Consider the following 26,689-nt stretch of genomic DNA (forward strand, 5'->3'; position numbering starts at 1 on the left):
GTTTGGAGCTGAACTATTATTAAATGCTTTGGTCTTCTTAATTCAGCATTAATTTTGAGTTTTATAGTAAAGCTCTCTTTCAGCCTGAGTCATTTGGTTGTGATTTAAAGGACTACGAAATTTTTTTGGGTTAGCAATTCAGCTCACTTTTGGAAAAAACTTACCCAGCAGAAGGCTGCAAGGATCTTTTTGTCTGGGGTCCAACATCTGTAGCACTGGATCATAGTTTATTTCTAAAATAATCTTAAATTGATGGATCATTGCTCCTTCCATTTGGACCCAACAAAAAAGTAGCTCTGGCATTTCCTCTCCTTTTAATGCTGTAAACTGTATATCATTTTTTCAGCTCTTGCCAGAAAAATGAATTCTTACCCATTTCAAGATTTTATAAACTTGAATTTTACTTAACAGTATTAGAATTGTTTTTACAGTGAATGTATATCAAGTGCTATTTCATGAACAAATTTAAAAAATCATTATTATTTTTGTCAGGCTATTTTAAACTAAGTAGTATTAATAAATAGTCATTTTCAAAAGAGTGCAGTTTGGGGTCTTATTCCTATTAGTCAAGCATTTGCAGTCACTAACGTGTTGCTTAGAATCTTTGCTGTAAGGATTTCTGGGAATAAATTAATGGTGAGTAAACAGCCTTGTTGAGGAATTCCCAAATATTGTTATAAGATCTGAATGTTTTTGCACCTCCTTACCCATCCATCAGTTCACTGTACGTTAATCTTTCAACCATGTCTTTGCTCTCACCTTTCTCATTCAGATGTGCTCTTTTGCCTTTTGGTCTTTGTTTTGCCATAGAAGGGGAGTTTCTTTCATTTGGTTGCTGAAAACAGGTTAAATCGTAGCTCAAAATTTACAACACTGTCATGGAGTTTAAGGCCTAATGAAATCTAAGCCCACCAGAGGGGTGGAACTTTCCAGAAATGACCACAATCTGACCTCTTTGAGTTAGCTACTACAGAGTTCCAAAGCCAGGTGGCATAGGAGGGTAAAATCCATAACATTTTCAAACTTAAATAGTAGGCCTTTAGCAAGGCAAGCTAGAGCAGCATTTCCTAATACATGCTCCTCAGGAAAGAGAATCTATGACATCCAAGTCAGCTAGAGAAGACATGAGTCAAAGACGAGCTTGTCAGAGCCTTTATTATGCTATTGTGTATTGTGAATTTCCAAGAAGAAAAAAAAAATGGCGTACAATTTACTCCCAAACTTATTTTACTCTGGAATGCCTATTTTTGTAAATCATATCACAGAAAGGGGGTTTTGCAGAATTCACTTTAGTGAAAGATATCGTCAGACCCATAGTAAAAATCTACATAGTTACTGAGTCAGATCCGCCCTTCCAAAAATACGACTCAACTGCATTTTAAGCTACTGGAAGTATAACTTATTGTTTTTGAGAGTTTTTCCATCTTTGGTACTAGACTGGATTTTTTTCCATGCGTGGCTTTTCTTTCCTTCACTAGCCTATGTTTCTACTCTACATATGTTTACTAGTTCAAATCTTTAGAAATAATGGCACTTTCAATACCCAACTGGTCCCCACAGTGGGAGTGGGAATTTTGATATCCTTTGATTTGAAGTAAAAACAAAACAAACCAACCAAACAAAAAACCTCTGAGATTTAAATAATTTTTCAGGATAGTATTCTAGCTGTACTTTGAAATGATGGTTGACTCCCTATGTGGTCCTAAACCAACCACTTAACTAGTTAACAGTTTACCGAGGTAGAGAATAGGTAAGTTCACATTTCAGTAAGGAAGTTTGTAACGGCCTTAATATATTTTCCAAGACGACCCCAGTTTGGGGGACATCTTTGCTACCCACTATTAGAAAGGAATCTAATTTAATTTAAATGTTGATATGAGAATGTATTTGCCTATCTACATGAATCATATAATTTGGTAGATGGTGATTTCTACCCCAAATTCGTCTTCATTCTCAGCATCTTTTCTAACTGAAAAGTTGTTTGATATTTCAACACACCAACTACTGGTTGGTTGATATTCAGAAAAATAATTGCCAATGAAATATACACACACATATATACATCCTTACGTACATATATATACATACATATGTATACACACACACACAAGCACACATTCTCTAACAGTGAATCAGAAAGCATGTATTTATTTAATACACTTCCACATTGTCTTATTAACTTACTTTCTTAACTACATTTGATTTTTCTTTTTTTTTTTTTTTTTTTAAAGATTTTATTTATTTATTTGACAGAGATAGAGACAGCCAGCGAGAGAGGGAACACAAGCAGGGGGAGTGGGAGAGGAAGAAGCAGGCTCATAGCGGAGGAGCCTGATGTGGGGCTCGATCCCATAACGCCGGGATCACGCCCTGAGCCGAAGGCAGACGCTTAACCGCTGTGCCACCCAGGCGCCCCTACATTTGATTTTTCTATAAGTTGCTGCGAGTAACTTGATTTACCAAAATTAGGAAAAAATTCCAAGCTGTTAAAGAAATTTAACCTGCGGTAATGTAAATATAACAAGAATACAAAAAACTATGTGTTGTTTAGTAAAATCTACTGATAACAAGGTTATTTTAAAGCACTCATAAGTTAAAGATGGTTTTATTAAAATCAAGTAGAAAGCATGCAGAGAAATGGACAGAAAGGATGTAAGTTTGAGATGGAATGAATGCTCCACATTCACACATGCATAAAAGCACAAAATGAACATTTGTCCACAGGAATTTAGGAAACTGATGCATTGGCAGAAATCCATTACAAGAGTCCTCTTGCATAACCCACTGGCTAAGATAGAGAAATCTTTCCCCGAGGTGGATTCTGACATGCAGCTCTAGCCTCCTACTCTCCGGCCAATTTAAACTCAATCTTGGTGTCCTCCTCTAGATTTGGTCCTACTGTGGATTCAAAGACCAGGCCTTTGGCTGAACAGGAAAAATATGAAGAACTCTTGGGAAAATTGAAAACTAGTCTAGCCCCATTTCAGCCTTCTTTTGCCTCCTTCATGGCCCATGTCCTATATGCTCTAACTTTCTGGGATGCCCTGGAAAGCTGAGGGCCCCCTCCCCTCACCCAAGTTCCTCCAGATGTTACAGACCTCTCCCAGCTTCTACCTTTGTATCCTCCTGACAGCCCCGGGTGCTCGCTCCAGTAGTCAGCTCTTGGGTCTCCCTTAATTTCTAGCTTCACCTGTGTGAATAGATCCAATTCTGTCTCCCAACTATCCCAAATTGCACTGTTCCTGCTACTAACTGAAATTACAACTGTTATTGAAGAGGAAAATACATCTTCAATCCCCAATTAATCTTCACATTGTCCCTTTCCCTTTTCAGTCTCCCTGGACTCCAGTCCTCATCTTCCTCTACTCTGTTGGCCAAGATGCCTTGTGTCAGTGATTTACCTTCATTCTTTCAATACTTTCTTGCTTCTGTTTCTACCTATTGCATGCCCTATTACCTCTGAGCCCTGTTCTCTGTTCAAAAATGTTATCAACTTAGATCTTTGCTAGCTCTGGATAAAGTTTTAAAGCAACTTTTACCTAATAGGTACTTTATTGATCAGTTACATTTTCTCTCCATATTTGCTTTACGAGTTTTTTTTTTTTAATTGTAGTGGAGTCAATGAATGAGTGTCATAAAAGGTGTTACTTTAAAATCACAAGAGAAAACTCTGTTTTTCCTTCACAGTAAATCTTACTAATGACTTTTATAATAAGAGGCTCTGGGAAAGGCTCAAAAGAGATCTTAAGCTGAGGTAAACAGGTATATTAAATTGAAACAAAGGCACGCTCGCTCCGTTTGTCCCCAGTCTAGGTTAAGAGAATGTTTAAATCATTCTACAGGCTTTCGGTAAATGCAGTATCAAAGTGGCAGAGTTTCTTATATTCCAAAGGAATCTTTAAACTTGAAGTCTCTGATAACTCATTGACACTCTAAAATATGAGAACCCCTTACAGAATGTAGCCAAGTCAACAGTGCTCATAGGTATAAATGCTCTCCTTATAAAGCAGAAAAAAGTGGAAAATGGGAGGTGGAATATCTTGAACATTCAGCCCAAATTTGAGAGTCATTTTGTGCACAATAAATCTATTAGAATCAGGCTGTCAATCACAATTCTGAAGTATGGACTACAAATTTAAACCTTCTATGGAAGGATCTTATAATCTTACGGAAGGTGGCAGAATGAAAAGCCAACCCGGTAATTAAGGATAGGAGTCCTAACACACACACCATGGCAATGGTGCTTCCAAAGGCACTGGAACCAGACTCCGAGGGTTTGCACCTCAGCTCTGTGTGACATCAGGCACTTCACCTCTCTTGGCCTCAGTCTTCTCACTTGTAAAACAGGCAGAATAACAGAAGCTACCTTGTGGGATGATTATGAGGATTAAATGAGATGATACCATTGCTTTGAACAATACTTGATTTTTTTTTTTTTTTATAGTGATTAGGTCAAGGGCATTTGCTGGCCATGAACTTGTGCTATGGGGGGTCATAAATAAATGGTTTTGGTCCTTCTCAGACTCATTCAGGAGAGAAAAGGCATGGCTTCTTGGTCACAGAAGTGGGCATTCAGAGATCTGGGTTCATAAAGAGATGGAAATAAAGCAGGTCTTCCTGCCCCCTCTGATAGAGGATCAAACAAAGGGTCCTCTTAGGTCCAGCATTCCACTGTTCCACAATAGGCTCTGAGATGGAGACCCCACAGCCTTGCAATAAAGTTCCTTTGCCTCACTTTATTCTCTAGACTCACATTGTTCCCTTGGGTCCAGATGTCTGGTGGGATGCAGAGTTTAGAATTCTTAGCACCTGATCGTTCCGTATGCTAACCCTAAAACCTTGCCTCCCTGATGTTAATATAAAATGAATTAGGCTACACTGTAAGAATAAGCATCATTGTTTAAAAGTCTCAGTATCTAGGATGGAGCTTTATCTTCCTTTTAAGGGTCCTGTATTCAAGCAGGCAAAGCATTAGCATTAATAAAACCAAATCCTAATGTTTCATTTGTATTCTGACTCCCCATGCAGTCCTCACACAAGCAAACATGTCTTCGATTCCAATGGGACTCTTTTCCATGCAAATTCTACAGGATTCCATATTTTATTGAGGTGTGAGCTAAATGTGATGACCAAAATGAAAGGGGACACTCAGAATTTTGCCGTACACCTAAACGTCTCAGAACCTACCTTCTCTACAAAACATCTTGTAGTTAGCATTTGTCAGGAACATTTTTCTCACTCCAATCAGTAAAAACTTACTAGCATTTTTAGTCTATGTCAACTTTCTATCATTACTATGTGTATATTCTATTTATTGTGTTTGGATTTTTATATATTTTAGGCATATCTTACCTGTTTCTTCCATTGACCATAACCATTTCAAAGGCCGAATCTTGTTAACTCTCCACAGTAACTTTTGCTGTTTACTTATTCATTCATTCCACATTTATTGAGCCCTCACAATGTCCAGGTACTACGGGGGATTAAAAAATGGGAGAAGGCAGTGAATCCTTGTCCCCAAAGTCATAGGTTCTATGTTCATACAATGAAGCCTAAATAGTAGAAGATTTTTAAATGTCATGGTAAAGTTGCTGTTCTTCTAGAACTAGAAAAATGTTTTGCCTATGTTGCATTCTCTGTTTTGTCAAAGCCAATGTCTGCCCTTACTTTCTTTCTTTAAGTTGAAATTGAAAAAAGAAAAAGAATTCACGAACACAGAATTTTATCAATCAAAAGTAGCCACAATTTCGCTTCAAAATCATAGAATCTTCTCTTTCCCTCCCCCCTCCAGGATTGTGGCCAGAGCCTCCAAGAACCTCATGTCCACTCAAAGCCTAGGGATTGTATTTGGACCCACCCTTCTGCGAGCTGAAGATGAAATGGGGAACATGGCGATACATATGGTATACCAAAACCAGATAGCTGAGCTCATGCTGAGTGAGTACAATACGATCTTCGGCTCAGAAGAAGCCTGACAGACAAGACAAGTGACTGAATATATTCACATCTGTCTCGATGCCTAATATTTTTACATTTCTGTAAACATATTTCTGAAATATTTTTTTCCTTTCAAGCGACAGATGCCTCATTTTGTGAAAACTTAATGATAATTTTGTGTTTAAGTTCCAAACATTTGAATAAAATAGTTGACAATATTTGCCTATATGTGTTCTACATTAACCCCTTCATTGCTGTCCCTTCTAGCACGTCTAGGCATTCATTATGCATGCTCCACACTATAAAATAATGTGCAGAGCACAGCACATATCCAGAAAACAGTTACAAAACTGCTCCCAGGCCTTGGGTGTGTAACTGTGTGAGTGTGAGTTTTGTCAATATGGGTATGTGTGCACACAGGGGAGCCTGCTCACTACCCTGGCTGCCTCGGGCATGTTCCCATACTCCTACTTGTACGTGAGTAGAACCAAAAGAGGGAAGAAATCAGAAATTAATCATTTTTAAAGAGAACAAAAAAGATCAGGTTCTCCACTAAGATAAACATATTTCAACTTTCAGGAACATTTTTGCATGTGCAAATATAAAATACAGCCTAGCTATCCCAATACTATATGGTGAAATTTACAAACACAACATGTTGAATGGCAGTTTTTCTGCAGAGAAATGACAGTTCAAAACATTTACCATTGGAGATTTTATACACACACACATACATACACACATATACATACACTATTTGCAGTCCCATAAACATACTATCTTATAAATTAGAGGCAAAATTAGTGCCCTGGAATTTTGATCTTTATATTATACAGGAATTGCATGACTGCTCATTTTTAATGTTAGCATCCATTTTGAATCTTCATTAAATTGTATGTCTTCCTCTGCCCTGGCTATGTCATTTTATGTAGAATTTTTATTATGCTTCTGAGGATGCTTTATTGGTGAATTACATTAAATCCATCTAGAAAGAACTTTTTTAAAAGTCTTTTTTTTTTTTTTTTGCATATGCCCTAAGGTTTTCTTGACTAGACTTGGATTGCTTTATCCATTTGATGGTTAGTTTCAGTTGTCATGGATAAACAAAAGCGTAACTGTCTAGAATATATCAAACATTGTTTTATTTTCGAAAAGTGTATTCTAGCTGAACATATCTCATACCCAGTTTTGTGAAAGTAGTCTGCTGATAAAAATGTAGACTTTTGTTTGACAGCTTTTTAATCAAATTCAAAAGGAATAAATAAAATTAATCCAGTGCAATAAAGAGTAAGTCTAGTTATCGATTCATTCATAAAATGAAAAATAAAGCATGTAAATAAAATGTGTGAAGCATGGATTCAAAAGCAAACACTTCTTGGGGCGCCTGGATAGCGCAGTCATTAAGCGTCTGCCTTTGGCTCAGGGCGTGATCCTGGCGTTTGGAGATCGAGTCCCACGTCGGGCTCCTCCACTGGGAGCCTGCTTCTTCCTCTCTCACTCCCCTGCTGTGTTCCCTCTCTTGCTGGCTGTCTCCCTGTCACATAAATAAATAAAATCTTAAAAAAAAAAAGAAAAAGCAAACACTTCTTCTACCAATAATGAGCTCAGAGGCATAGGCTATCTACATAGATGGGGTGTATGGTACAGGCAGTGAGTCTGTTCAAGAGATAGCCAGGTGTGCTGGCAGCTCCAGCACCCACGGAGCTGCCTGAGAAAGAAGTTACCTTGCCCCTCTTGAATGTCTTCATCTTGGCAATGGCGCCAGTAAGTCGGCTCATGGCCAAGAACAGAGAAGCAACCACAATAAATGCTGAAGAGTGGTTTCATCGAGTGGGATATATACACAGACCACAAAGCCAAGGCAAGTCACATGAGGCGGAACCCCATGAACTAAAGTCACTGGTAACAGTGAGCTAATAGGCTTGCCAGCCCTAAGCTCTTATATGTAAAGTTGTACTTATGCCTTCCAGAAAAACATGGAGACATGAAACAAGAATTTCTGGCATTCTATTTCAAGTCCTCCTCATTTCCCTGACATTCCATATTCTGAATGACGTCTCCTCCAAGATTTTAATTACTTCCCTTTTTGAAGGGGGAAGAGTGGGTTTAGTGGTCCCTGCATTTATTTATTTATTTATTTATTTATTTATTTATTTATTTTTATTTTTATTTATTTATTTTTTTAGTGGTCCCTGCATTTAAATTCTATCCCTTCTCAGGTCAATTTTTAAAGTTATTCTGGACGCATCAGCCAGAAAGAAGCAGCACTAATAGCCAAAGAGAAGTGGCACTACCTGCTTTGAGCAGGGACTCATAGCCCCTCGTCTCTACTGCTTTCCAGATTTATAATCTTCAAAAGCACCAGCTCCTTGATTTTCCCATCTGATGGGATTTAGCCTGCTTCAAACCCCAGCTGTGTCCCATCCCTGCCTGCTAAGGGCATTTAATCAAAGACTGTGTTTTCTTCTTGGGGACAAGACCATTCCACAGTACTGAGTCAAAGTGCCCATCAGAGGATCTGACTTGCATACACCAAAGGGTGTGCAAACATAAAAAGGGTTACACCAAAAGATCATTAGGTTCCAGAACATTCCAAAGACAGTAATGATGGTCATAGCAACTATTCCAAGTTTAAAAGCCGAGAATGTAGGCATACTAGGTTGACCCACTAAGGGGTTAGATTTTATAAAACTGATCAATATTCTTCATCAAGAAGACATAAAAAAAAATGAGCACTTCTTAATCACCTCATTTAAACCAGGTGCAAGTCTAAGCATGAGCAATACAAATATAAAATAAGACAAATTCCCACCCTCTGTAAGTTCCACAGGCCAGTAGGAGAGAAAATCATCTAAAGATTCAAATAAGATCAGCCACCTTAATAACCATGTCGCCCCAGGGTTCAGCACCTATACATAGACAAGCTCGAAAAGCATTCTGAATTAATAGACAGGCAGAAGCTAGTACAGAAACATTAGCAACATTCAGTGGTTGACAGAGAACCAAATAACAAATTGTTCCTGGGGTGAGTCAGGTGAAGTTTCACTGGGAAGGTAACCTTTTTAATCTAATTTTGACCAGTGAAATAAGATTAACCAAAGAAAAATGTAGAAGACACACTGGGCAGCAGGGATGGCATGAACAGAGTCATGAAAGACCCACTATCTCCAAGGTCAAGGGAGAAGCTCAGTGAACAAAGGATGAAGTGCATGCCTAGCAGCTTTGGAGGATAGAGTTGGAGAACGATGTTGGCGGAAAATAAAGGACATGATAAAATACGTCAAATAAGAAAGCTGTAGAAAAACTTTGTTTCTTAAAAAAAGAATCTCTAAATTCACCAGTGGACACAAGAAACCAAATACCTTGAGAACACTGGCATTTTCTCCTGTATGTGTTTGGATATGAATATGTACGTGTGTGTACACTTCTTAACATTTTCCATCATACAATGATAAATCTCGTATTCTTAGGGGCATTTCTGTATCAGATGACAAAATATTTTAAGATATTATCACTGATAACTTAGTCTCTAGAATGGAAACACAAGTCCAAAAAAGTCTCCCTGGAAAAGCCAGCTACTAGGGTACATCCCGTTCCAGCATGGATTTACCCCTACCCACGATGTGGAAGATTGCCCCTCTTTCATACTAATACAAAAAACATTGTGGAGATGGTATTTATTGCGCCCTATATGTTGAGAACGTGACTTGACTTAGCGTGTGCCACATGACAGGATCACCATGCCACAGCTAGTAATTGAAAGCCATATGATGGTTCTCTCTATCCAATTAGAAAACAAAGGATCCAATTAAGAAAAATTAGAAAAGCTGTTAAAAAGGAACAATCACTTGCCAATGCTGCTGTCCTTACAGTTTAACACAGCTAGAAATTGACCTGTACTTCTCTTTTCCACATTTATTTTTGTGAATTATAAGTTAATCACCCTGTCAATTCCTAATTAAAAGGCCCTGTAAAGATTTTCATCCAAAAGGACTGTCGCTAAGAGTTCTGGGTCAAATTGCTCTGTTGTCAAAAATAAGAAATAAAACCAAAACAATATCAACACTCTCCTTGGGAAACTCAAATCTTAATACCAAACAACAAAGACTTTCTTCAAACATAAGAATCACATAAAATTTCTTCAATTAAAATGTTTCATCTTATCTTTAGAAAATAGGTGGATTTTTTTTTTCTCTTTCTTTAAACCAATAGTTGCAAACTCAAATGTTACTAGGGCCAGGAGGGTAATATAAATGAGTAAAGAAGAGCAGGCTTAAGGCACTATGAAGTGGTAGCAGCTGGGGAAAACTCAAGCTCAACCCCTGGCCAAAAGGGTCAGCTTCTACTCAGCTCGAAGCCGACATTGCTTTTGTGGGAATGTAGGCACAATGTTGCCAGACCTTCAGATCTTTCATGACAAGCCAGAAATTCAGGACCTTATGTGAAACCTGATTTTTAAGGGCACCTCATAAAACACATCTGAGTAGGCTTACCCCAAGGTTCTCCATTTTTGTAAACTCCATGTTAAGCCTTCCAATGTTGCAAAGTCTGCTTTCCAGAAAACCGGTAGTGCATGAAGCAAATGGTAGAGATGGGTGAGTGAGCCAGGGCAATGTGTAAGAGAAGAAAATGAAAAAAAAAGAGAAAAAGAGAGATGAACAGACACAGGAGAACTTGCTTTTTAGGTCCTGGCAAATTATTTACCCTCTCTGGGTCTCAGTTTTCCAATCTATAACATAGAATACTTGCCATATCTTGGCTCTTAGGACTAACAGAGTCATGTGATGGAGATGAAAACAGGTAATACAGAATGAAAACCTAAGTTGTTCCTAATGGATGTGGATGATAGATGTCCAGCTTACTGACTAACAGTTAGCTTTATGAACTTCTAAAGATAGGAGCGGGATCAAGCCCTGGTATCAAGCCCTGAGTCAGGCACCCTGCTCAGTGGGGAGCTTGCTTCTCTCTCTTTCTCTGCTGCTCCCCCTGCTTGTGCTCTCTCTCTCTCTCTCACGCACGCACACTCTCTCCCTCTCCCTCTCTGTCAAATAAATTAAATGTTCTTGAAAAAATCAAAAAACTTAAGATAATGAGAAGGTTGGGATCAGACACTAAAAAGCCTGAATGCCATACCAAGAGGTAGTGTATTAAGTCTAGAGCCAATTTTGAGACCTGAAGGTTGTTTATCAGGGAAGTGACTTTATCAGACCTGTAACGATTCTCCTGGCTCCTGGTGGGGAGAGTTGGAAGAAGGGAGAACTTATAGACACCGCTGCCAGACAGAAATAGTGCGGCAGCTCTTCTACGGCGGGTCTGAGTTCAGACAGCGACAGCAGGCGGGATCATCAGTATTAAGGAGCACCATCCTGGTGAACTTCTGAGCTTCACCCACCTTCTCTTAATCATGGCCACTAAGTGCAAATCACCATTTGTTATTACACAGAACTCCGACAGCAGGGCCATTTCTAGCTGAATTATAGGGCAGGAGGTGATCCTGGTATTCTGACAATGATTTGTCATTTGACAGTAACTGTCCTGAGATATTTTGACCAAGTCGTACCCAAGTCACATAAGTACACACACTACCACCTTCTGCTCCCAGCATGATTTCCGAATGATCGAAGGTCATTTCTATCTCACCTGGCTCTGATTTCTCCGTTCTTTCTTTTGGAGCAATATTGCTTCTCTGGCCCCCCCAGGGACCACAAAGAGAAATTAGTTCTGGGGAGACTAATTTTGATTAACTAACACTTATAGAATGCTTGTTCTGTGCCAGGAACGGCACTTTATATACATATATTGTTTTATTTCATCTTCACAGCTCTATGGAATGAGGTACTACTATTATCCCTGATTTATACTTGGGGAAATTGAGGGGAAAATAATGAAGTTACCCAACTTCATGCAGTTAGTAAGTGTCAGGTTAGTATTTGAGTTTAAATAATATGGCTCCAGAGGCCCCTGCCTTAACTACTGTACCATATGCTCACTCTGTTAAGAAAAGGAACTGAAGAAATACAAGGACATAAACACCCTAAATATTTACACTCCTTATGTGGGTATCTGGTCATTCTCTTGTTATAACACCTGAGGAGAGTTTCACTTTCATACTAATTTTCACAAAAGAACAAGAAAGATAACTATACATTTCCCTAAAGAAATACAAAGTATCTTTGTTGTTATGGCAAAATCTCATTCATGTTATTGCTATTACACTTTTAATATTTATGTGCCTTTTCAACTTCCTACACGCTTTATGGACATTATCACTTTACCACATTATACAGGGGACAGAATGGAAGCCTCCTTGCCCACCTCTGTAAATTACCTGTTTGAAAAAATAAAAAATAAAAAATAAAAGAGGTACCTGTTTGGGTGGCTTCTACTCTATGTTACATCATATTGTCTTGTGTCGGATCATATTTGTCAATGTCGTTTTATCATCCAGGATATCATACTGCCTAATAGTGTATTGAAATTCAATCTGGCCCTATAGAGGTCCTGCGCAAGATGTAACACATGAGTCCCCAACAGTCTTCTTCTTAACTACAATTGAAAAAGAGGCAGGCATCAAGACACACTGTGCCTCTTGCTGCCGGAGAGTGATCCTGAATCATCCAATGATGAGAACACAGTGAACATCTTGTACAAAAAGATGACAATTTTCTGTAGTAGTGTTGTCAAAATGAAAATGTGTAGCTGTCTTGGTGAGAGACCTGGCAGAAGAACACACACACACACACACACACACGCACACGCGCGTGCTTGCTCTCTCTCTCTCACACACACACACACACACACACACACACACACACACATCCCTTATAGGCTTATCCAGCTGAGTGCTGTTATCTTATACTTGAAATGAAGCATGCAGGGTCCATGAATTTCTTAAACAATCATTCAGGTTCTAGAGAACATTCCCCATTCCGTCAGGAGAGTGCGAGGAAAGCAGTGAGGGAGAGCGGTGACCCTAGCCCATAGTTGCTGCCGCGTCTATACTTGTTGCATGAGTGAACCAAGACAAACCCCCGGAACATAAGCAATGCTAAATATAAGTAAGATCCACGCCCAGGTTTCCTATCAACTGGTCACAGCAAGTTAAATATTGTCTCAAAGTACTGGAATCTGTCCTGATTCCTATGCCCACTGACAAAAGGTCATCAAACAGATATCCCTTCAACAAACTCTCTTGAAGTCTAAGTCCCCAAGAAATCCTTCTACCCTATAGCTCAGCAACAGAGAGATGGTGAGATTCACTACCCTAACTCATGCAAGTCTAACGGGAAGTTCTGATGACCTGGCTTCAGATCGGGAAAAGTCCAGGCACCCGTGACACACAGCAGCACCTCCCACTCACCTTCCCTGCGCTGTCGAATGTAAGGTTTATGTGGTAGATGAGTTCTATAGAGCATAGGATTTCTGACCAATATAGGAAAATCTCAAAAGCCAAGAAATCTGGCAAATACAAAGCATTGGCCTGAAAAATCCTCACTTTCCTCTGGCACCGTTTAAGCTGACAGGTTTACTTGAGACACACACACACTCACATTTGAAGAGCAGGACTTGTGCTAACCATTCTCACATCACCAGCAAAATGTGTTCTAAGTCCATATTGTGAAGCATACTTGAGGACGTGTGGATTTTTCCACATCATTTGGTGACATTTTACACAGTTTAATTTCTGCTCTTTATTGCTAGACCCTACCTTTTTTTCTCTTGCAAACATTCCACCAATGGGATTTCCTTCAGCATTTTAACCCTGGGCTTAGACTCTTTCCTCTCCTTCAGCATCTATCTGCATTGCTGCTGCCCAAATTTGCCCTGATGTGTCGAATTCGAGCCTCCCTGATTGCAAGGAAGGGGACAGAGGTGTTGAGCTGCTGAGGAGACAGAGTTAATGGGGTAGGGGCCAGCAGATGGCTCTGACGGGAAGCCTACAACTGCCACCCGAGGCCAGCATGGAAGGTTCCAGGGAACCAGGTCCGGGTCAGGATGTCCCCCTCCTTGGTCTCCGCAAATTCCAGGTGAAAGTCAGCTTTTAAGTTGGAAGGAGCGAAGAATACAATTGAAACCAAAATTGGTTCGGGCTCACCATTTTTCTAGCTATCAGTTCTGAGGTCACAGTCACTAAAACTGGAAACTTAAAAATGACTTCAAAAAGGCAAACGCTAACTAGATTTCACACTGGATTTCATTTTACTTGGCATTACAGAAAGAATGCAGGTATTAAATAGACTGTTTCCTGTATACACTAAGGTTAATTAGTAGTGAGGGATGGAAAATCAGTGTAGACATAACTCTTTTCGACAGGTATCAAAAATAATCCCCAGATCCCTATAGACCCCAGCTGCATTGAAAGAGGAGCAATATAAAAGATTCTTTAAGCACAAAATTTCCAAACATTCTCCAGGTGTCCTGAGCACCAGTGACACAGACCCCGAGCCCACACTGGCTCCGTGTGCCCTTCCTTTGCTCTAACTTAAGGCACAGCCACTGAGGCTGAATTTTGAGGCGCCTGAAGGCTATCCCAACCGAGCGCCCAGGATTGCAAACAGAGAGACAGACACGAGAACAAAAAGAATATATTGCGGCCTGAATGGGACTTCCCTAAGCTCCTTATCAATAAGGTTAATAAGGGTCTATGCAATTTACTGATCACGAAGATGGAACAACCGTCCTCCTACTCCACACATCCACGTCTGCGCTGGCTTTTAACGCTTTTCACAGCCAATCACAGAAAAGCCCCTTTGCCCGCACCCCGGAGACTAGACTCCAGTTCTCTCTCCTGGCCTCTGTGAAATCTGTGGTCTGTTATTCCACTTCTACCTGCCCTAGTTAAGCAGATTAACAGTTATTTCCCAGAATGTGATCTATGAGGTTCTTTGTAATCTAAGCTGGAGTACTCAGATATTTCTTAAAAAGAAAAAAAAGAAAGGAAGGAAGGAAAGAAAAGAAAAAATGTATTTCTGAAAAAATGCATTCCTTTTTTCTCTTGGTTTAATTTTGTTATCCTCAATCATATGCATGATGTAAAAAAAAAAAAGTCCAAACTTCTATCTCCTCTATAAAATACATGTCATATCAAAAAGGTGACAAGAGGGGGGAAAAGTAATTAGTGAGTTCACAGAGTTCAGTAGAAAAGTTAAAATGGAGTAACACATTACTTTTTATGTTAAGATTTCACAAGACAAATCTTGCCTGTGTTTTAATTGCATGTGACCCTGGCAGTCCGACTCTGAAATGAAGTGCCGTAAAATTAAAGATGACAGACGCTCAAAACAAGTCTTGTGATCTTGATTAGACTACAAAGACCGCACTCTCTCTCTGCTGCAACTCAGATATCATGGACTGTTTTATTTGGGGAATTGTTTCATTAATGCCTTCTTTGACTAGACATGTTTATTATTAAAAAAAGTACTGAATATGGTGATATCTTGCATAACTAAATAATTCCCAAAAGGCAAGTTATAAATGAGGAGTGTTTAAATAACCCTGAGACCTAATATTGTCATAAATACATATACATGCGTGTATATACATCTATATATATACATGAAGGTAGGTGTTCGTAGATGTGTACGTACATAGTAGGTATCCATCTGTGATATATACGTTACCTATTCTCATCTAAGTATCCCCTGATAGCCTGAGAAGCAGAGCTTCTGCTCCTTTCCTTATTTCCTTAGAGCCATGTTAAGTTTCCCAGGCCATGAGAACGTATGGAACTATACATTACCCTATAAAAACTATTCTGAGAAAGACACCTTGAAATTTTAAACTTTCCAAGCATAGTCTGAGAAGAGAACTGGAATTGACTTCATTTTTCAAAATTGTTGCCAAATTATTCTACCGAAATGATGTAAGACAGAATAGATGCTTTTAAATCCCACTTCTCCCCTGTTTTTAAAAAAAAAAAAAAAAGCAAGTTGCTGGGGGGGGGCAAGTCTTTATTGTATCACAGTCTACATGTCTCCCCTGCAAGTCCACCACACGGGCCAGATACAGGACCTCCATCAGTCCCTCAAGCCTTCTGGGTCAGGTCTACCTTCTTACCCCGAGTAGCTCAGATCATTATTCATCTGTAAATCACCTATATTCTAAATTTCTACGATTCTATTATTTTGTCTCATTTTAAGAGCACTATTTTCACTTCATATATTTCATTTTATAAAGCAAAAGGATTTGTGCTGGTTCTATGGATGTTACGATCAACAGGGATATACGGATTCAACCTAAAATCAGAGTATCTGTGATTCCAGGAAAGTCTTTATACACATCTGTTTCAATTTCTTTAAATTTCAAATACATATAGCAATTTTCCCCTACCTAACAAAAGGGCTTTTGAGAAAATAAAATATGATAACATATATAAAACCTCTTTGAAATGTATGAGACATAAGACTTCCAAATCAGTAGTATTTTTAGGACAATTATTCTATCAATGGTCTCCGGTATACACAATACGCTTTTTCATTTATAAGCCAGGTGGTCTTTTAACCTAAAATACTGTGTCTTCAAATGGCCTACATATTTGCCTTTAAAATGAAATCTTTTTCCCTGCAGAGTTCCTCAACATCATTGAAAATCCTCAGGTATGGTATATGTTGTGTCTCTCGCAGGAAAGACTCTATTCACCAGAAGAACCCGGGATTAGGAACATCAAAAAGTGTTTATTAGAATCTAATTGAGCACAGCATTGAAAAATTATGTTATGCTGAGTTATAGCTATGTCCCCTCTCTTAATCTCCCTCTGTCTCTGTGTTTCTCTCTCTCTGTGCCTCTCTTTGTCTTCTATCTCCGGGCTTCTTTGTCTCTCTTTATTTCTGGTCCCCACACTCATACCCATGGCAAGAATTTTAACCTAGGATTTATGGTTTCCAGGGCTTTGGCAGATAGGTGAACTCTTGGAGCTTTCATGATAGGTTGTTCGTGCATTTTTCTGGAATTGAAGTCTGAGTGTTCATTCCATTCTCAAGGAGGTCTGCAATTAGGAATTCCTGCTCTCCGTTCATTTCCTGGCCTATGAATCCTACTACCCCATGTCTGAATTAAACCTCAGATGGGTCACTTTCAACTGAATCCCAAACTGTATCAGCCCCTGAGGAGTTTTCATGGCTTTCTGCTGACTGCCTGACGGGACAAGCTGGCCCAAGGAGTGAAATATAGATCCAACAAAATCAATTAGTATACATTAAAAAAAAAATGATGATTCAATCCTTAGAGGAACTCCCATTTAAAAGTGATGAAAATAGTCATTAGGGGCACCCATGAAATTAAGATACTGTGCCTGTTATTCAATGGAGGATATTTAGTACTTTAAGAATAAATCCAATAGTAATATAAACAGTCTACTCTCACTATGCTCACATTTGCACTATGCCAGACACATGTCCTGTGCCTGCATGGCACTTCTACACCACGAGCTGCCACAAATCAAAGGAATGTCATTGCTTTTAATAGGATTACATAGAACTCAGTAACAAGCAGGAAGACTAGCTTTAGACTGAGTAACTGGCCAGTAATTTGGATGTTTAACTACATGATTGGCTGCCAAATTGACAGGTCATCCACACTGAACTAGCCACTATTCCATGAATTTTCATGACCAGGATCACAATGGTTCATTTGCATGTGTGAAATTCTGCTGTGAAGCTGGCTTTTGAACTGGCTAGCTCAGCCAAGGATGGGTTTCGCAGTGCCATGCATTGGTGCCCTAGAAATACCATCACATGAGGGTAGCGTAGATCTTCCCAAAGCTTTCTATTTAAATACAGTCTGTAACTAACCAGGGCAATCAACAAAAATGGTAATGACCGGGATGTAAAGAATACAGGGGAAAACTGGAACATTAGAAAATTAACATCAGCTCCAAAACTAAGCATTTGGATGAGGAGAGAGAAGTTTAAAGTCTTTAGACCTCAAGAAAAGTTTTGCATTTGCATGAGCCTATTGCTGAGGCTAACTTCTGACACAGTGAGCATTCAGGGAATATCGTGACATCATTGACAGGATTATTAGCAAACAGCTGTTAACCACCAGTTATGCATAATGCAATGAGACAGACATGAGGACAACAAACACAAGCTCCATGAGACAAAGCCCTTTTCTTAAGGGATTTAAGATCTAAAGGTGTAAAGACATGAAGCAAAAAAAAATAATAATAATAACTCACATGCACCAATTATCCTATAACAAGACTGTGATATGGCAGTGATGCAATGCATATTTCAAAGGTGAAGAAATGGAAGCTTTAGAGAGGTTTTTATCATTGCCCAAGGGAATAGAGCTCGGAGGTAGTTTTGAACTAGGTATGTCCACCTTTAGGCAAATACTCATAGTTCCTTCATATGAAAAACATAAGAAGTCTAGAACACATTTACTTCAACATGTAATAGAAAAACGATACAAATATATAGTAATATAAAATTGAATAACTAAGCAAGGGAAAATTTATATGATGAGATATTATGAAGACTTTTAAAATATTGTTTATGAATACTATTGATGAGAAATTTTAATAAGGGAAAAATAGGTTATGAAATCATGGGTACAGTATAATGCCATTGTTGTTACATATACTGTAATATGTACACATACACACACCAGAATATCAGCAGTGGTCCTCCTTGGGTTGTGAGATTATCAGTAATTAATTTTCTTGCATTTTTCTTGCCTGGCATATCCCCAAGTTTTTGCTTTGAACATTTGTTAGTTTCATAATTAGAAAAGGCTCAATTACAATTTTAAACATATATATAAGTGGTAATCTAAAACTACATATGGTAATTGACACAAGTAATAAGATCTGAGGAATTTCAAATGACATCATGTTAAACAAGAGCGTGAAGAGATCAGGAGAGACCCCAAGATGGCCATGGATCATGGGGGAAAGGTAGGTCAAGAAGGGAGGCATTAGGCAAGGGTGTAACATGAGCAAAATCCCATCATTCCCACAGAAAGATGCATTGGGGGAATAAGACCTGTTTGGCTACAATAGAAAATTCCAGTGAAGGAGGGGTCATGGGGATAACTGACTTTACATCTTTTATGGATCTCCTTTTAAAAAGGGAACTAAGGAAAACTTAGATGCCCTTATGTGATAACATTTCTAGGACACCAAAGCATAGAGCACCAGACGTGTCCTTTGGCTTAGACACTTGGCTCCCTAGCCAACTTCACAGTGGAATTTCACACATGAGAAAATAGGTAAGGGCCAAATTTTGGAAGCCCTGAAATGCCAAGCAAGCAAGTTGGATTTTATCCTGTGGGCAGTGGGAAACCTCTGAAGTTCTAAGCAGAAAGGTAATGAAAGCAAAAACGTTTTAGTAAAATTCATCTCACAGCACTGGGGAGTGAATTGGAAGGGAAACAATTACATGTGTCTTTTCAAATGCTTCTTTATGTTTATTTTTTTTCTGTGAATATCCTATCTTCCTCAATTATAATTATAAACTCCTTGAGACGAAAAACCATGTCTTATATTTCGTTGTAGATCTGGCATTTCTGAGCAATAGAGGAAGCATTAAACAGCTGTTAGAGGCACCAGCTTTGGGTTCAGAGAGTCCCCTGTGGGACTCTCAGCTCCTTAAGGGAGTAATCTGACCTCCCTAAGCCTCAGTGTGCTCACCTGTAAAATGGGGGCAGTAATACCCACTTCATAGGACTGTGGTGAGGATTAAGTGAGACTGTGTGTGCAAAGCCCTTAGAATAAAAGTGTGCACTGATTGGTAACCGTTGTCATACCAAAAAAGCTCTCATACCAAAAGAAAGCTAACAAGACAAGTTTGTTGAAGATAATGATGTTGATGGTTGATTTTGACTTCAAGTTAGACACTGAGTGGGAGAGCGTGAGTCAAATATTAACTTAGAAGTCAATCATTCTATGGGCAAGGTTGGGCACTGGAAAGTTTCAAAAGGCAAATATGGAGCCCACTGAACATAAAACATACACAGCCCAGCAGGATAGGTGATTGTAAGACAAAATAAGTCTTGAGCACATTTAAAAGAGAGAGCTGGCTGCCATGGGCTTGCTGTAATAATAAGTGGTGTCTGTGAGAAGAATGGCTGCACCCCCATCCACAAGAATGAACAACGATGTCTGGCAGCAGCTCTTTCAAAGAAACTCTCCCATTGAATTTCTGCTAACCAATATTATCACGATATAACTTGACTTCACAGGGTCCCTTACATGTAGTTAGAGCCAGCGGATATCTTCTAGGCTTAGATTAAAATACCTTGAGCTCTTGGAGAGATAGCAGACTTGAGGTCTTGGACAGAAAATGCACAGGATAGGGGCGCCTGGGTGGCACAGCGGTTAAGCGTGTGTCTTTGGCTCAGGGCGTGATCCCGGCGTTCTGGGATCTAGTCCCACATCAGGCTCCTCTGCTATGAGCCTGCTTCTTCCTCTCCCACTCCCCCTGCTTGTGTTCCCTCTCTCGCTGGCTGTCTCTATCTCTGTTGAATAAATAAATAAAATCTTAAAAAAAAAAAAAAAGAAAGAAAAGAAAATGCACAGGATAACTCTGGAGAAGTCCATTATTCCAAAAGACCAGAAAGCCACCAAAGACTACTAATACGATCTTCTCAAAAAGACGTAAGAGTCACCCTGAGGAGACTCCCACTGGCGTAAGATGGGATAAACATAAGCACCAAAATGTACAATAATTGCAATGGATTGGAAGACATCAAATATAGTTTTTAAAGATTTGTATTTATTTATTTATCTATTTTAGAAAGAGTGCATGTGCAACCCAAGGGAGGAGCAGAGTGGGAGGAAGAGGAACAACCAGACTCCTTGCTGAGCACTGAGCCCAACACTGGGCTAGTTCCCAGGACCCTGAGATCATGACCTGAGCCAAAACCGAGTCAGATGCTCAATCAGCTGAGCCACCCAGGCGCCCCACAAGTATAGTTTTTAAAATCTAGGTAATAACACTAACAGAAGAGACAAAACTTCATTGCTTACCAATAAAGCACACTTGACAAACAAAGACTCTGACAACTGATGTATAAAGAAAGCAAAGTGAGCATTTATAAGAATATATAGATATTCCTACACATGTAATACATAGGAATCTAACTCTCTTATATGGATAGTATTTTAGCATAACCAGATAGTTAAAGAAGAAATATTTTTATAGAAGAATTCTAAGAAATTCAGAAGGCAAATTGTACACATACTCAAAAGTAAATGGAATTGTATGATACGATAAAGCTCCAAATATTCATTGCTTAGTTTTAACAAGTACCAACATTGTTCTAATCTTTTTTCACCTATCTGCCACTTTTTTTGCCTGAATATTTTGAAGTGAATTCCGGACATCATCTCATTTCAACCGTAAATTTAAAACAAAAAATAAAAAACATACATTAAAAACTGTTACACTGTTTATAACATCTAGAAGTTACACTAAAGGTGAAATAAAACTATATCAGATAAAAGTGACTTTTCACTAATTATCCCACCCAACTATCCAGTCAACTCAAAGAACATGTGTGAGGTATAAAAGATAACTCAGTTTTTATGAGCAAGGTTAGGGAAGGGTTGCTGTGACTGACTGCTGCTCTCGAACTGGATTTGGTACCTAAAGAAGCAATAGAGACAACCAGAAATTATCCTAACGGACCAAAGTTAACAGGACCAACTGCATTTTAATTTACTTAGCAATAGAGAGGAGCCTTATTTACCTTTCTAAGTAAATCTGGGGCCTGAGACTATTCCTGCAATCCCCACCACGAGGTAACCCTCAGATATATCAATGAAGAAATAAAAAAGAGAGGTCACAAAGGAGACATCTTTAATATCAGAAATATTCCTTCATATGATCTAATCTCTCCTTTCCCCTTAGATGTGTTATTTAAAACTTCTACAAGTAAATCCCCTCTCCCAGGTGAGCACAAGCTGACTTCTAGACTGCCCTCTATATCCATGAAATTGACTTTTTGTTATCTTTTAAATTCTTCAAAATCCCAAGGAAGGTTTCGAAAAAGCCCACGGTGTTACGGCTGCTGTGGTTATCACTCTGTCATGCTGGCCACCATACGTATGTTTTAAAGCCTGCAGGTTGACATTCCAGTGAACTGAACACAATGATGTCTCAGCAGTAAATGAGAGGTAACATGCATCTACATATGTTAATATAAATTTTTAGTTTTCCATTGATTCATGTTCATAGTTTTCATTTCTCAACTCAAAAAATGTTTCTCTTATAATTTCAATATCATGACTACAACTTTAAAAAAATCTTTTCTTGCCTATTTTTATTTATCTCTATATTATGTTCCTTATCTGCCTTCATTACAGAAGCATCTATTCCAAATCAGTGCTGAAAGACAAAATACTATCTACATACTTCCAGAAAAAACAATTTGACACATTTCTTAGTATCCTGATAGTATCCAACCTGATGGTCTCAATACCAGAATTATAACACAGAAAGAGAGAAAAGGCAGGAACGTATCTGCTTTGAGACACATAGAAAGATCATTTCCTGTAAAATATTTTCCTTATTTTTATGGTACTATGCCTGAAATTCACATGCAGTCACCATGTGGGGACAAATAAGAAAGACCTTTTGAAATAAAAATGTATTACTTATTACAGTTAGTATATTGGCCATTTTATATCAATTAACACAGTGGTCCAGATTTATCGTTCTGCCCAGGAAGCCATAAAGCTGACATCTTTAAGGAAATGGGGGTGCAGTGGGAGACACTGGAAGTGGTACCTAGGAGGGTACTGGAGGTTGAGCTCTGGTACCCCAGACCAACAGAGAAAACCCAGTGCTGCAGCAGAGGAGCGAGGTGAGGGGTGGGGCTCCACCTGGGGGATGGAGGTTAAAACATGCCACTCACTCAACAAATGTATGGCAAAAACACTGCTCTAGACACTTTGGGGGGAGAAAAAATGAAATAGATCCCGAGAAAAAGAAATCTTGACTACTTCACAAAGCTCATCCTCGGTTAGCTCAAATCCAAAATTTTGTGAGTACGTTCTTAATATTTTCTCCACTTCCACTCCATAGCTTTTGCCTTTTAAGACACACAAATACACACACACACACACACACACAGCTACACATACATATATGTGTGTGTGTGTAAATAAAATAAAATTCCACTTTACTTCTACCCTATTTTTCATGCCCTCAATTCCAGGTCGTAGTGGTGATGCTCCATACTACATAATATGACCATCAGGCTCTGAGAGGTGAAACTCAGTTCAGTTTAAATCTGTCTTTCATGAAAGGTATAGATCATCGCCCTAATATGTTGGTAAAAGGAAGGCAGCTTTTAAATCCAAAGCAAAGTCTGAACTGAAAAATCGAGAAGTTAAAGGGACATTTGGTGGTCAAAGAGCCATAGGCGAAGTTGTAGAACAGAAAATCCACATGCCTTGGGTCAAATAAACTTGGTTTTGACTTGAACCTCTGTCATCTACTAGCTGTGGGGCCTGACACGAGTCACCCTGAAGTCCTAGTTTTCTCACCTGGAAAGAAGGGATGATAATATCCACTTTGAAGGGTTGCTATGAACCTTGATGAGATAGAGCATAGGGAGCTCCTAATATGTAGGATGTCCTCAGTAAATGACATTTGTTGGTTCCAGCCACCCTCGCCTTGTGTCAGGGGGGAGGAAAAAACACAACCCTGGAGGAACAGAGGAGAAATATTTGCATTAGTGCACAGATGTTTTCGCTCCTATTTTCACATTCTGCACCATTTCAGTCTGACCCAAAAACACAGACGCCAGCCAGAAGGGAGCCCACCCAAGAATCATAAAGATAGATGCCAAATTGAATTAGTTAACCCCTGATTTAAATATAAGGACATTATATTTTATGAATCAATTCCTTAAGTTCCCCTCAGACCACAGGTATATAAAGCCCTTAACGAAGTTTTTTTTTAAACGTTTAAAGTACAGCAATTATAAAGAAAAATATAATAAACATGAATCAACCCACCCAACTGCAGAACGTTAGCACTTTGTCAAATTTGCTTCAGACTTTTTAAATAAAAAAAATGAAACTTTGCAGATAAAACTGAAGTCTCCTTTGTTCCTGCTTGAATTCCATTCTCTTCCCATCTCAGAGGTAACCATTATAATCAATATAGCATGGCTCCTTCCAAAAAGCCAATGTTTTCAACTTTTACCAAATCAGTTGCATACATAAACAATATATGCATTATGTAGTTTTGCATTTTTGTACATAGACGTTCTGGGTATCATTCTGAAACTTACTTTTTCACTTTCATTTTGTTTTTAACATCTGGGCATGCGGTACTGGGTACTTACAGATGTAGTTCACTTATATTAAATGCTATAAAGTAATTAATTTTTAAAACCAAGAGAATTCTGCTTAAAGAAGGAAAAATTAAACCCAATACTTTTCATCAGGCTCCTTAGGACATGCAATAACTATTACAGAGTTACGTCTGTTCTCTCACCTCTTGTAGGCATGTCTCATCTTACCTGTGAGTACCGCAGGGGCATTACTAATTATAATTCATTAATTCATTCAACCTCTATTTATTTCAAGCCTTGCGTGGCAAAGGCACTATTTTAGGTTATGAGGCTACAGAAGAAATTAAATCAGATGTTAAAGAGACCCTTCCCTCAAATAGCTTATAGTCTACTAGAAGATATGACAACAGGCAATCAAATGAATAAACAAAATAATCTCAGCTTGTGATGACTTCTCTCAGCAAATGAAGACAATGATATTGTGAGGGTAAGAGGAGTGATGGTGAGAGATCTATGTTACATGGGGTGGTCAAAGAAGGCTCTTCTGAGTGGTTAGAGTTGAATGGAAATCTTGGGAACAAATGAGAAGGAGGCAGCACATGATGAGACCAAGGATGAGCCTTCCATGCAAAAGCAACAAAAACTGCATAGACCGGCTCATTCACCCTGTTTACGACACAGAAAAGACAGCAATGCCATGGGAATGTAGTGACACAAGGAGCGAGTGTTATGTAATAATGCCAAAGAGGAAGGATGAAGTTTTGTGGGGAATTAAAAGGCAGGTTTTAGTGATGCTGCAGCCTGGGATCATTCTCATCAAGGCAGCTACAAGATCTGATTTGGAGGTTTAATTGATCCTTTTAGCCTCTGGGCAGGGAATGGATTAGGAGCGTATAAGAATGGAAGCTGTGAGACCCATCAGAGCACTCACCCAGTAGACCAAACAAGAGATAATGATGACGTGGACAAAGATGGTGGTAGTGGAGATGGAAAAAAAACGAAGAAATTTGAAGTATCTTTTGGAGATGTAATCAGAGAGACACATTGGTGAATGGACTCTGGAGGATGAAGAAGAGGGAGTAATCAAGGAGGACATATGCACACATAAATATATATATATATATATTTATATATATATATATATATACACACACACACATAGACACACGCTGCCTTCCTGAAGACTTAATTTCTGCAGTCCCCCAGCCCCCGCACCACCAATGTCCTTTTTCACATTAAGAAAAACCTCTCATGAGCACACAGTCCCTTCTAGTGCTTCATGTGTCTACTGCTTTTCAAAGCAAAATTTCTCTAAAAATTATCTACTCTGCACTTTATTTGTCCACATCTTAACCTCCTGCTCACTCTTTGTGTTCTTCAATCTGGATCTCATCTTCTCCACTCCATTAAAAATATCTTTGTCATGAAATGCATCCTTCTTTAATTTCCTTATACAAGATTTCCCAGAGGTTCTGCTCACCTTTTTGGTTATTCTCAGTCTTTTTTGCAATGACTACTTCCCCCTTATTCCTTTTCTGAATGTTAGAGCCTCCCAGGAGCTGTCTGGACCATTTTGTCTTCAACAGTCTGCTCTAGTTAAGTGACCTCATCTAGTTCCATGGCTTTAATAATTAAATAATAATATTTATATCCCCAATATTATCTTCGCCCATGGGGTCCAAACGCTTACTGACTTCTCAAGATGTCCACTTGGATACATATTGGCATCTAGTCATCTCAAACTAAATCCATTTAAAACAAAATTCTTGATTTTCCCTTAACTAAACTGTTTTCTTTCCCAATGTTCTTCATTTCAGTAAATGGATCTGACATCCAGCATCTTAGATTTAGGTCTAGGAAGCATGAGGCCAGTGGAAAATGGTGGTCTGTGTTATTAAAAGTCTGTGCAAATAGTTATAGGAATGGGAAGGGAGAAGGAAGTTAATGGGACAGGAGAGGCAGAGGATTAGGACAGCTCTCAGGTGGCACAAGCAAATGGCTTAACCTTCAAAATGTGACCTTCAGGGACACCTGGGGATGCAGTCGGTTGAGCATCCAACTCTTGGTTTTGGCTCAGGTTGTGATCTCAGGGTTGTGGGATCAAGCCCCACATCAGCCTCCGTGCTCAGTGTGGGGTCTGCTTGAGATTCTCTCTCCCTCTCCCTCTGCCCCTCCCCACCCTGCAGTCTCTCTCTCTCAAATAAATAAGTAAATCTTAAAAAAAAAATGTGACCTTCAGGAAAGAGGGATAACAATGGTCTAAAAGTGGTAATGGAGAGCAAGGAGAACATATCTCCCATCTCTTGGTCCTGGGTTGGGTGAAGAAGAGAAAAAGGTCTCTAGTTGAGAGAATTGCACTGTGAGTATCCTCAAAGAACCAGGGTTTGGTTAAGGCAAGGAGGCAAAGAGCACATTCAGACGAAAGACTGCCACTGCAGGAACATTGCTGTCACCACTTGAAGCTCCAGACACACAGTGAAGCCATATGGGGAAGGCCAAGTTGCTC

General features: G+C 39.1%; 1 protein-coding gene across 1 annotated transcript in view; it reads left to right on the forward strand.

Moving 5' to 3' along the window:
• Positions 1-7,224, forward strand: part of ARHGAP15 (Rho GTPase activating protein 15) — a 597,544-nt gene extending 590,320 nt beyond the window's left edge. Inside the window, exon 14 of the mRNA XM_045782563.2 lies at positions 5,792-7,224. Within this exon, the coding sequence (XP_045638519.1) occupies positions 5,792-5,975 (184 nt within the window). The 3' untranslated portion in view covers positions 5,976-7,224. The remainder of the gene's footprint in view (positions 1-5,791) is intronic.
• The last annotated feature ends 19,465 nt before the right edge of the window (positions 7,225-26,689 follow it).

Source organism: Ursus americanus, chromosome 1 (genome assembly GCF_024610735.1).
Source record: "Ursus americanus isolate L20-20 chromosome 1, mUrsAme1.1.p, whole genome shotgun sequence".
In the NCBI taxonomy this organism is placed as follows: Eukaryota; Metazoa; Chordata; class Mammalia; order Carnivora; family Ursidae; genus Ursus; species Ursus americanus.